General features: G+C 42.6%; 1 protein-coding gene across 5 annotated transcripts in view; it reads left to right on the top strand.

The window, feature by feature from the left end:
* The window catches only part of asap1b (ArfGAP with SH3 domain, ankyrin repeat and PH domain 1b), a 73,890-nt gene extending 62,914 nt beyond the window's left edge, over positions 1 to 10,976 (top strand). For 2 of the 5 annotated variants that reach the window (XM_047349310.1, XM_047349309.1), the window contains 8 exons: positions 74 to 181; positions 2,902 to 3,130; positions 6,160 to 6,315; positions 7,528 to 7,606; positions 7,708 to 7,772; positions 8,543 to 9,078; positions 9,412 to 9,534; positions 9,636 to 10,976. In XM_047349310.1, the coding sequence (XP_047205266.1) occupies positions 74 to 181; positions 2,902 to 3,130; positions 6,160 to 6,315; positions 7,528 to 7,606; positions 7,708 to 7,772; positions 8,543 to 9,078; positions 9,412 to 9,534; positions 9,636 to 9,710 (1,371 nt within the window). In that variant the 3' untranslated portion in view covers positions 9,711 to 10,976. Of the gene's footprint in view, positions 1 to 73; positions 182 to 2,901; positions 3,131 to 5,596; positions 5,666 to 6,159; positions 6,316 to 7,527; positions 7,607 to 7,707; positions 7,773 to 8,542; positions 9,079 to 9,411; positions 9,535 to 9,635 lie in introns of all 5 variants that reach the window. The other 3 variants (XM_047349313.1, XM_047349312.1, XM_047349311.1) reach the window with 2 other exon arrangements.
* The last annotated feature ends 2,010 nt before the right edge of the window (positions 10,977 to 12,986 follow it).

Below are 12,986 nucleotides of genomic sequence, written 5' to 3'. Positions count from 1 at the left end.
CTGAATTTAATCAGGATGGATCGTTAGGCAGAACTTTAGATGCGAGGTTGATTTGTGTTTCTGCCTGGTTCAGCTTGTTCAGGCTGCAGAGGGGAAGTTCAACCCTCACATCCACGTGGAGTACGAGTGGAGCCTCAGACTGGAGGAGATGGATGAGAGCGACGACGACCTGGATGATAAGGTGATGCCACAGTATTTACTGCCAGTTCTATAATATACATTTGCCTCTCATGGGATGATAACCTTAAATATAACAGAAATACCTCAGCCTCTCAGTACTAATTTACCAAAATGTATAATATAATGTGATTGCTTTTATTTCAAACAGGAAAGCAACAGTTTTATGCCAGCCTCTTACTGATAATAGAAGTATTTTTTAAACTGAAGTATAAAAATACATCTATGGAAGGGATATGTGCAAGGTTGCTTTATTTGTGCCTGTAGGTAGTTTTCTTTTGCAGGGTTCAGATTACACTTGCACACAAAAAACATTTCTTAACATAACCAGAGCCATAAAATACAGGTCCTTCTCAAAATATTAGCATATTGTGATAAAGTTCATTATTTTCCATAATGTCATGATGAAAATTTAACATTCATATATTTTAGATTCATTGCACACTAACTGAAATATTTCAGGTCTTTTATTGTCTTAATACGGATGATTTTGGCATACAGCTCATGAAAACCCAAAATTCCTATCTCACAAAATTAGCATATCATTAAAAGGGTCTCTAAACGAGCTATGAACCTAATCATCTGAATCAACGAGTTAACTCTAAACACCTGCAAAAGATTCCTGAGGCCTTTAAAACTCCCAGCCTGGTTCATCACTCAAAACCCCAATCATGGGTAAGACTGCCAACCTGACTGCTGTCCAGAAGGCCACTATTGACACCCTCAAGCAAGAGGGTAAGACACAGAAAGAAATTTCTGAACGAATAGGCTGTTCCCAGAGTGCTGTATCAAGGCACCTCAGTGGGAAGTCTGTGGGAAGGAAAAAGTGTGGCAGAAAACGCTGCACAACGAGAAGAGGTGACCGGACCCTGAGGAAGATTGTGGAGAAGGGCCGATTCCAGACCTTGGGGGACCTGCGGAAGCAGTGGACTGAGTCTGGAGTAGAAACATCCAGAGCCACCGTGCACAGGCGTGTGCAGGAAATCGGCTACAGGTGCCGCATTCCCCAGGTCAAGCCACTTTTGAACCAGAAACAGCGGCAGAAGCGCCTGACCTGGGCTACAGAGAAGCAGCACTGGACTGTTGCTCAGTGGTCCAAAGTACTTTTTTCGGATGAAAGCAAATTCTGCATGTCATTCGGAAATCAAGGTGCCAGAGTCTGGAGGAAGACTGGGGAGAAGGAAATGCCAAAATGCCAGAAGTCCAGTGTCAAGTACCCACAGTCAGTGATGGTCTGGGGTGCCGTGTCAGCTGCTGGTGTTGGTCCACTGTGTTTTATCAAGGGCAGGGTCAATGCAGCTAGCTATCAGGAGATTTTGGAGCACTTCATGCTTCCATCTGCTGAAAAGCTTTATGGAGATGAAGATTTCATTTTTCAGCACGACCTGGCACCTGCTCACAGTGCCAAAACCACTGGTAAATGGTTTACTGACCATGGTATCACTGTGCTCAATTGGCCTGCCAACTCTCCTGACCTGAACCCCATAGAGAATCTGTGGGATATTGTGAAGAGAACGTTGAGAGACTCAAGACCCAACACTCTGGATGAGCTAAAGGCCGCTATCGAAGCATTCTGGGCCTCCATAAGACCTCAGCAGTGCCACAGGCTGATTGCCTCCATGCCACGCCGCATTGAAGCAGTCATTTCTGCAAAAGGATTCCCGACCAAGTATTGAGTGTATAACTGTACATGATTATTTGAAGGTTGACGTTTTTTGTATTAAAAACACTTTTCTTTTATTGGTCGGATGAAATATGCTAATTTTGTGAGATAGGAATTTTGGGTTTTCATGAGCTGTATGCCAAAATCATCCGTATTAAGACAATAAAAGACCTGAAATATTTCAGTTAGTGTGCAATGAATCTAAAATATATGAATGTTAAATTTTCATCATGACATTATGGAAAATAATGAACTTTATCACAATATGCTAATATTTTGAGAAGGACCTGTATAGCGGTACTCAAAATGTCCAGACATCCTTTCGAAGGACATAGAAGAGGAGAGCAAGGCTTAATAATAAAAAAGAAAGAACAAATAAAACATGACTGAAAAAACAATTGTCAATAAATACTAATGTTAAATAAAATATAAAATCCATTTAGGATGCAATTGCAGTCCATTGAGAGCCTCTGTCTCATTTCAGCTTGTGTATTTCATCAACAGCATTAGGAACTAAACCTACATTTTGGGACTAAGAAAATCCCTCCAGAGGAAGGAGCTGAAACTCTGTGAAGGGGATGGGAGTTGTAGTTTAAAGCAGAAGAGGCGTACTGTCGTACTTGCCTGCTGTACAGGGATGAGACTGACTGTTGGGACTTTCCAGTCAGTCTGGATGACATCTAACTCTCTGCTGGAGGGTATTTTGTTTGACCAAACTATGACACCAAAGAAAAGGATAAAACCGATTCGATTAGGGCTGCAACTAACGATTATTTTGTTGATCGATTAATCTGTCGACTATTTTTTCAATTAATCGAATCATAGCAAAAGTTGCTACAATATATGTAGGAATGTACGTTCTCAGTGGCACGGACTTTATTTAAAGTGACTTTGTGCCTGTGAAGTTTTCTCCTAAAATCCACACAGTCAATCGGAAGTAAGACTTTTCACACCTTTTGAAGGAGACCATCAGTCAAATGTTTAACATCTAAGTGTGTTTTACGTAGTTTTGGACCTAATGAGTGCTAAAGGTTGCTGATCAGTCTCTGTGTCCTCTCCAGCCCAGTCCCATCAAGAAGGACCGCTCTCCGAGGCCTCAGAGCTTCTGCCACTCCTCCAGCCTGTCCCCCCACGACAAGCTCTCCCTACCGGGCTTCATCACCCAGAGGGACAAGCAGCAGCGGCTCTCCTACAGCGCCTTCACCAACCAGATGTACAGCGCCTCCACCGACCTCAGCTCCTCCCCCGTGGCCGACGGGCCGCCGCTGCCGCCCAGGAACCAGGGCAAAGGTCAGACATGCCTGCTCCAACAGCACCTGCGTCCGCTTTTTCCAGAAGGCTTTCACTTTTATCTGCTTTTTGAAATTCAAATACAGGATCCTGCTCTGCTGGTCATCTTGTTTGCAAATGTGAGCTTGTAATCCAAAATGGTGTAAAAGTTTGTGTGACCTCAGCCGTGTGTGATCGTAGAGAAGACCTGAACATTAATGGATTCATTATGTCTGTTAATATTTGATTATATCCAGGAAAGAATTGGGTGCAGTTAAGTGGGATGTTTCTACTTTCCTCAGTCACCACACACACACACACACACACACACACACACACCCTGCAGTGGTATGCAGTTTGTCAGCACACAGATCAGAGGGCGGAAAGCAGGTGTCATTAGGATTACTTATAAAGTAAACTTGAAGGAAAACACGGCCTCAGGAGCAGGCAGGGTGATGATTGTTTGTCAGACCTGTGAAAGGAAGGGATGCTGGAAACACACTTCCTCCAATTATTGTTGCTTTGCTGTCTCTGCAGTACTGCAATTAAAAATAACACGCCTCCCAGCAGTCTCAAAAATCCTCATATGGCTAAAAATGCTGCAGACGTTTAAGTTGCAACATCCACCTCAACAAGCCGCTGACTCCAGTTTCAGCTGCAGAGCATGAAAGAGACCTTCACTTGAGCTTAAGGTTGCAGTTACTACATTTGTATCTCTTCAAATATGTAAGGGTGGCAGGTTTTACATTGAAATCTTGTTTTTTTTAGACCCGCCTCTTTTAATTCCACTGTTTAAAGCAAGATTACAACACCCTCCACTTATTTTTGCTGACCCAGATTCCTCCTATCTCTGCTTATGTCGGCAGAAATAAGCGGAAAAATGTCCAATGGCTGATTTGGTCTGTGTGTCTCCAGTCTGTTGTTAGGGTAAACTTTATCATTAGACTGACTTTAAACCGAATGGAACCTGAATTTCTGGTTGTGGGAGAAACATTAACCTTTTAGATGGTATGAGAACAGCTTTTAGGAAAATGTCAGGGTTAAACCTTCTGATCTGATATTTAGGTAAAGTCGGAAGATGCAAAAACAAAACAAAGATCTGTGAAGTCATAAAAAATGCTGCGGTATTGTAATTGTTATATTTAATGGTGTTTCTCTTTAATTATCTCAAAAAGGAAGATTAGACCACATTTGTTTTAGTACTTTGTTCATTCTTGTGTTTCCAAACACTTCTCAAACATCTTAGCATCTGGAATCGAACTCAGCTCAGCCTATTTGAGTGTGAATTTGCTCAAATCTAATAAAGAGCTGAACTGTGCTGCTAACGCTGGCCTGAAATCTAATCACCATGTCTTGGCCGGCTCACAGTGGACGTCCCAGCCTTGAACTGACCTCTTTGTCAGGCTGCAGGTTTCTACGGGCAACCAGTGTTTTATCTACAACTCTGTGCATCTTTCTACCTTTGAGAAAGGAAATGCAGTTTTCTGGTTTGTGGTCTTTTGCTATGCGCCTGGGAAAGGATTCGCACACTTTCAGCATTTTGTCACATTACAACCACAAACTTCACTTTGTTTTATGATTATTTGTTTTAAATTCACCAACATAAAGTAGCCTGGGGTCTGGAAAGGATCCATGGTTTTCAAATGTTTCATTCAGCTACCTGATTCTGTAGAACCATATGTTGCTGCAGTTACAGCTGCTGGTCTTTTGGGGGTAGGACTTTGACTAGGCCAATGTGGCACGTAGATAGGTTTGGATCTGAACCATTCCAGTGAATCTCTGGCTGTATGTTTACGATGTGCCACGTTAGTTTTCTAAAGTAATTCGTAGCATTTTGCATTTAGTCAAATTTTGGTCTCATTCAGCCGGAGATATTTCTTCCACCTGCTTGCTGTGTTTGTGTTCTTTCCAAAATGGTTTTATTCCTGCTTCTCGTCCAAAAAGGTCAGATTTATGGAGTGCGTGAGTAATGGCTGCTCTACCAGTGGGCTTTCCCACCTGAGCTGTGGATTTCTGCAGCTCCTACAGTGTCAGTTTAGAAGTTGGTCTGTAACATAGAATTCCAGTGAAATAGGTTCAAGTTTGTGGTTGGAATGCGACTGTATGTGGAAAACTTTTAAGGAGTGTGAAAACGTTTGCAAGATCCTGTAACTGGGAAATGTAGTTTCTGGACAATTAGCAGCTCAAAGGTTCAGTTGTTTAAATGATATTAATGTATAGTTGCAGTCTGTTGATGTAGGGTCATGTTAGATAGTTAAAAGCGATCTTCCAGGCGGTAAGCAACAGACACAGGTTCAGATTAACCCACTTCTACTCCGTTTTCTCCTCTCTTTTTACTTTGCTTGTCACTGATAAGGTTTCATCTTGTTATTTTCCAGCGTGTGGGAGCAGCTCTTCATAAAGGCCGACTCGCTCGGAGATTCTCTCCCACACTCCTCATCTTCGCTCTGTTTTTCTTTCTCTTTTTTTGTTTCTCTATTCTTTCAGCTCCACACTTGGCATTCCTTGGCTCTCATTCGCACTACGCCACTCTGGCTGGCACCCGACCATACATCAGTGAATATCTTGGTTTAAGTTCTTCCCTCCGTTATCCCTTCAGTTTGTCTCCTTCTTTACAGCTCAGATGTGCAGTTTGGCGCCACAGTTTCGCCTCGGTGGTTGAACCATGTAGGCCCGTTGTTCCTCCTGCTTAATATTGCTGGCCTACATTATTTTTTAATCTTTCCGAATTGATGCCCTGCCGTTGCTGAGCTGTAAACCCTTAACCACAGCTGATTGCTCTCTGGCTGAGCTCTCTATTGGCTGCTTTCATCCTACTTTCCTCTGCATTAGTGACCAGGGAGTTCCAGTAGACACAGGCAGGCTTATTTAGGAATACAGCTCCAGCAAGCATGCCTACATCCTGAATCCATCCTTTCACCAGTGTCTTGTATCCCGACAGTTTTACTGTTTTCTTCTGACTCCTCCATCCCTGCTCTGGGGTTATTTTTGTTGGTTTGTTGGATTGGTTGACCTCATCGCCTCATGTGTCTTATGTATCGCTCCTCCAGCTCCTCCCCCATCCGGTCCTCCCTCCACATTCACACCAGGAGGCAGCTCTACCCTGTCCAAGAAGAGACCTCCGCCCCCACCTCCTGGACACAAACGCACCCTGTCCGACCCACCCAGCCCGCTCTCTCACAGTAGAGGGGGCACAGTAACCGGGGGTGAGACCGCAAAGCACACGTGAAACAGCAGTTAACCGGCTCATCTCAGGGTCTCCAGTCTAGATATCCAATTCAACTGGAAAAATATTAAGTATTGGAGATTAGGACCTTATATTAGAAGCACAAAATCATTTTCTCCATGAAACCTCTTAAGGGTGTACCTGTTAGCGAAGGTTTTCTCAGTTTCAAACAGCTTTTGTCCTTATTTGGCTCCTAATGCAATAAGAAAGTTTACCTTGAGTTTAGTTTACCTTGTTTCTGAAATGTCTGTTCAAAATTCCCCCCTCGTGTTTTTAAGTTTTGCCAAACATCCAGACTTTTTTATAATCTTTGAAAGTGGACTTGATTAAACGTTAATCAGTTTTTTCTTGGTTCTATTTAAATCATTTTCCATCCTGACCATTTTCAGAGAACAATTTTGCTCGTTAGGCCACTTTCTCTCTAACTTGTGAAAGATGGAGGCATAAAACGTCTACTAAGACCAAGGATTAAACCAGCGTCTTTTCGACACAGGACAATCAGATTTGCTTTGGATCTTTAGGCCCTTTGCTGGATTCTGGTTCTGAATTAAACAACAAATCTTTTTAATTGTGAGGCAGAGCAAGACCACTTTTAAGTTTTACTAGAAAGTCTTGCTTGTTGAAAGCAAAACATAAACGTAAGACAGAAACTAAGTAAAGATGCAGCTGATCCTTGTAATTAAGGCATCTGGAATTATTTTTGACGTTTTAGTTGAATTTTTCTGTAGTTTGTGTTAACTGGCAAGTTACATCCTAATAAATAGGAATATAATTGAAAAGTTCAGCTTCACTATATATGCAGACATCATTATTTGCTGGTATTTTGTCTGCAGTAAACAGTTTAATTTATGTTAAAAAGCACAAGATGTTCAGTTTACTAGCAGTTTCAGACTAGGATTTTTGCATTGTTGGGCTTATTATTTATCCCTACTGTTTTTCCTCATCCGGTATCTCTCACACACACATCAGCACCCAACCACAGAGTGAATAGCAGCACATCAGATAATACAGCAGATATGAGCTCATCATGGAGAGCTCAGCCAGAAGATGCCCTCCCCTCATTGTTTTCTTTAACCATCACAGCATGTTGATTTATTTCCACATTTATATCAAATTAAATAATTCCTCCAGCCGTGCCTCGATGTGGTTTTCAGTTTTTCCTCTGTTGTTGTCGCCAATGTTAACATTGCAGGAAGCGACTCCACCCCTCCTCCGGTCAGCAAGATGTCCCCCGTGTCCAACAAGTTTGAAGGCATTCCTCAGCAGCAAAGGTAACACAGACGGGAACACACCGTCTCCGATCTGTTGTCTTTTTTCATGAAAGGTTTTCTTCGTGAAAAGTTTAAAGATGTTAAAATCTTAATTTCTTCAGCACTACTTCAAGCAACACAAAGTCTACACTTGGTCCAAGGGTTCTTCCCAAACTACCTCAGAAAGGTACTGTCTTTCTTTCTATACCACAGTACAGGGTTCCTACACCATCTGGAAAATCTTCTATTTGGAGCCTTTAGTCCCTTTCTTGCTGTCTTCCTTCCCTCTTTGTTGTTGGTCTCCTTGTTTGTTGCTTTCCTTCCTTCCTCATGTCACATGTTCATTCTTTCCTTTTACCTCTTTTTACCCTCACTCCCATGGTCTTTCCTTTTTTATCTATTTCCATCCTTGTGTCCTTCCTTCCTGGCTACCTCCCTTATGTCCCTCTTCCTTCCTTCATTCCCTCCTTATGCCCTTAATTCTTTCCCTTGTGCTTTTCCCTCCTTCGGTTCTTCCTTTGAACCCTTATTTCTGTTTCCTTTCTTCCTTGTTTCTTACATCAATTTTTTCCTTTGCCGTTCATTCTTCAATCCCTCCTTCCTTCAGTTTTTCTTTTCCGTCTTTAAATGGTTCCTTCCTTCCTTGTATGCGCTCCTTTTCTTTCCTTCTTTTGTGTCCTACATCAATTCTCACTTTGATCATTACTCCTTTCTCTCCTTCCCAACGTCCTCCTTATGTCATATTTTGGTTCCTTGTGCCCTTCCTCTTTCCTTTCATCTTTCCGCCCTGTTTCCTACATCTTTCCCTTCATTTCTTACTGACTTACTTACTTGAACTGAATGTAAAGGGCAGACAGAACTCAGCAAAGCTGAGTCTTGATTTCTTACATAAAAACTTGTTGAAACCCTGAGATTATTTTCTTAATGTAACATATTTCTGCGTGGCTGTCCCTCCAGTGGCATTGCGAAAGATTGACACCATCCACCATCCATCTGTGGACAAGCCCAGCCTTCCTCCAGAGGTCTTCCAGAGGTCTCCGCCACCAACTGAAACCACACACAAGGCGCTGCTGGCAGACAGGCCTCATCTCGGCGACCTGCCCCCCAAACCGCAAGTGTCTGATCTGCCCCCGAAACCAGGAGAACTTCCTCCAAAGCCGCAGCTCTCCGATCTCCCTCCTAAGCCTCAGCTGGGAGACCTGCCGCCCAAACCCCAGCTCAAAGACCTGCCCCCCAAGCCTCACCTGGCAGACATTCCCCCCAAACCGGGGACGTCCGAGTCTGCTCCCAGGCCCCCTCCTGGAGAGTCAACACAGAGGCCACAAACGCAGCCTCCCCCTCCGCCTCAAACCCAGCCACAGCCTCAAGACTCACCGTCACCGAACCAACAGTCAACTATACCAACTCCATCAAAGCAAGCTGCTGAGGACACTAATGGGACGCCTCCGGGGACCGCAGAGACTCCTGTTCCCCTGCCAAGAAAAATCAATACAGTATGGACACTTTTTTTTCTTATGGCTAAAAGTAAGGAGTTTTTTTGTAAGGAGAATTGTGCAAAATTGAGTAAAAGAAAAAAAACAGCTCACAGATACATCTCCAACATATATTTTTATAAACACCAAAAATTAAGGTTCAGTACATCCTAACCGTTGATTTTTTGATTTTCTGTTGGGATTTTTGTATAAAAAGAAGCGTTAGGGCAAGAAATGTGTAGGAATTTCCTATAAACAGAATAAAATTGGGTCCTGTTCCAGTTAATTTTAAAATAAGAACTTGTTTAAAAGATGTTTGGCATTAATTATTTTATTTTTCCTTTGTGTGTCCAGGGTAAGAATAAAACTCGACGAGTGAAGACAATCTACGACTGCCAGGCCGACAACGATGACGAGCTGACGTTCGTTGAAGGAGAGGTGATCATAGTTACAGGAGAAGAGGACCAGGAGTGGTGGGTGAGTTCTGGTAGAATTAGATCTCCAGCACCGGTTGGATTCCTTACAGTTTAATTTCATTTTTACCCCCTCCCCCCCTTGCGTTTGGTCTCTCCTTCCAGATCGGACACATTGAAGGAGATCCTGAAAGAAAAGGCGTGTTTCCCATGTCTTTTGTGCACATCCTGAGTGACTGACAGCCAGACTTGCACTACGTCTCCCTGCAAACTGGGATTTAATGTAAATACCTTATCACATAGTTAAAAAAACCCCGGCACATGGCAGGCGTCCTGAAGAGAATATAGAAATAAAAATAATGAAGAAAACCAAGAAGGCTCATCTAGACCTGGTTGCCACATCCACGCTGTACAAAGAATGTGTGTATTCCTCTTCTACCAGTATTATCTTGACTCCTATAAGCATGGCCGAGACAGAGCCACTCTTAAAACAAGCCCTAGCACTTACCTAGAAGTCTATGTTTATGCTGTTCCTGTGTATATACGTATGTAAATATATATATTTGTGTGTGAGTGTACATACATGTTTTATTGTACAAAACATGTACCACTGCTCTCTGCCTGTTGGAGTAAGCGTCAGGTTGGTAGAGGGTGAATTTTATCTGTATTAATTTCACCGGCCCTCGAGTAATTATCAGCTTATATTCCTGGGGGAGGGGGGTAGATATGAAATTGAATGTGAAATAGGTCATGTCATTATTTGTCTTGCATCCCTGTTTACCACCATAGTTGACTGAAGAGGCGGGAGTCTCCCGCTAATCCTCCCCGGGACGGGGAAAAGTATTCTCATTAAGTGTACTTCTTGTTCTTGCTTGCTTTGTTTTTGTGTGTTACACGTATTATGGTTGTTTTACCGTACAGAAACCTGCTGCTACCGTGTGGTGGAGAAAAAAAAAGTTCAAAACCTGTGGTTCACTGTAGGTCACTAATTTACTCCTTGTTACACTGTCCACCCGTACGTACGCTCTGTGTGTGGAAACCCGACGCCATCTCAACTTTTCCTCCGCGCTTGGTGTTGACTGGAAACGAGTGGAGTGCAGCGTTCAGACACTCACCTCAGGGTTTGAAGAGCCACTATTGAAACCTAGCAGGACTACAGAGAAAAGGGTATATCCTATTTAAAGCCACTATCGACCACATGTACGGGAATCTCAACAGGACATCTTAGCAATAACTTGATTTTTTTCCACAGGCTAGAAGCTTCAGAACCTGTGTTCACATTTCAGTGTCTTGTAAAATCTCATGAGCTTGAACTTTAAGTTAGAAACGTGCATCGTTCCTTGTTACTGGATTCAGTACATTTCCAGGTTGCCTGTGAACCAGAAATGTCTTTTAGATGAAAGTTGGAGACTTTCTATGTATTTTCACCCAGTCCTCACAGACTTGCAGTTATGTGAAGGAACAAACCCATCAACCCATTGTATCATTAAAAGTGCTGTACTGAAACCATGAGTTGGGTTTTTTGTTATGGTTTGGATAAACCACGGGAAACTCCTACTGGAACTTGGTGCTTTAGCATGGCTGCTAGTCTATCCCTCCATGCAGAATGAAAACCTTTGGAAAAATGGCAATTTTGACTTCAAAACATGAACTTTTTGTGCATTTCACAAATGTCTTCAAAACTCTCCTCAAATCAGTCTTATCTGGTCTTGATCAGAAGTTACTGTTTTCTCTTAATGCATTTATTCAGACACAAGAACATGGTCAAATGTTTAATTGCTTATGTGCAGTTGATTTGATAAATATGCAGATTTGGTGTTTAGAGCTGCAGCTTCCACTGGTTTATGATCAGCATTAATGAAACCTTTCTGGGTCAGTTTTTATCTTCAGGTGCTGTTCTAGTTTCCCCCTTTTAATTCCAAATTTAAACAGATTCAAATCACTTGATTCCTTCCATTAGGTTTACAGTTGGAAACCTAAGTTTTATAGTATTCAACAAATATCCAGTCAAGTTTATTTTGCCTCCCTAGTGTTTTTCCTCCCCACAAGGCAAATGTAAACCTCTACCCTGAAGCCCATATGTTACATTTGGAATATAAAGGACCTTTGGCATCAGTAGCTGTTCTTTTAGCTCAGCAAGAAAACTTTTCAATAAGGTGATTTAGTCCATTGTGCCAACATTTTGATCTACCTTTAATTTGGTCAATTTCCTTGTTTGCTAAAAGCCTAGATGATGTCAGTCCCCTCTTGGTTTCACAAGTTTTCAAATGTTAACCCACTTTGCAGGTTATGACATCTGTTCTCAGGGTAGAACTCAGAGTTTTAACTCTTTACCAAGAAACTGTATAAAAAGTTCAATACCATGCTTGGCAGCATTTACAGGTTAGATTTTCACAAGTTACATTTCAACTCATTCCCCTTGAAGCCTACAGGTCCTTCTCAAAATATTAGCATATTGTGATAAAGTTCATTATTTTCCATAATGTCATGATGAAAATTTAACATTCATATATTTTAGATTCATTGCACACTAACTGAAATATTTCAGGTCTTTTATTGTCTTAATACGGATGATTTTGGCATACAGCTCATGAAAACCCAAAATTCCTATCTCACAAAATTAGCATATTTCATCCGACCAATAAAAGAAAAGTGTTTTTAATACAAAAAACGTCAACCTTCAAATAATCATGTACAGTTATGCACTCAATACTTGGTCGGGAATCCTTTGGCAGAAATGACTGCTTCAATGCGGCGTGGCATGGAGGCAATCAGCCTGTGGCACTGCTGAGGTCTTATGGAGGTCCAGGATGCTTCGATGGCGGCCTTTAGCTCATCCAGAGTGTTGGGTCTTGAGTCTCTCAACGTTCTCTTCACAATATCCCACAGATTCTCTATGGGGTTCAGGTCAGGAGAGTTGGCAGGCCAATTGAGCACAGTGATACCATGGTCAGTAAACCATTTACCAGTGGTTTTGGCACTGTGAGCAGGTGCCAGGTCGTGCTGAAAAATGAAATCTTCATCTCCATAAAGCTTTTCAGCAGATGGAAGCATGAAGTGCTCCAAAATCTCCTGATAGCTAGCTGCATTGACCCTGCCCTTGATAAAACACAGTGGATCAACACCATCACTGACTGTGGGTACTTGACACTGGACTTCTGGCATTTTGGCATTTCCTTCTCCCCAGTCTTCCACCTTGATTTCCGAATGACATGCAGAATTTGCTTTCATCCGAAAAAAGTACTTTGGACCACTGAGCAACAGTCCAGTGCTGCTTCTCTGTAGCCCAGGTCAGGCGCTTCTGCCGCTGTTTCTGGTTCAAAAGTGGCTTGACCTGGGGAATGCGGCACCTGTAGCCCATTTCCTGCACACGCCTGTGCACGGTGGCTCTGGATGTTTCTACTCGACTCAGTCCACTGCTTCCGCAGGTCCCCCAAGGTCTGGAATCGGCCCTTCTCTACAATCTTCCTCAGGGTCCGGTCACCTCTTCTCGTTGTGCAGCGTTTTCTGCCACAC

This window comes from Girardinichthys multiradiatus, chromosome 21, assembly GCF_021462225.1.
Source record: "Girardinichthys multiradiatus isolate DD_20200921_A chromosome 21, DD_fGirMul_XY1, whole genome shotgun sequence".
Lineage (NCBI taxonomy): Eukaryota > Metazoa > Chordata > Actinopteri > Cyprinodontiformes > Goodeidae > Girardinichthys > Girardinichthys multiradiatus.
Note: the sequence above shows the minus strand (reverse complement) of the source record. Positions and strands in the feature narration are given on the sequence as shown.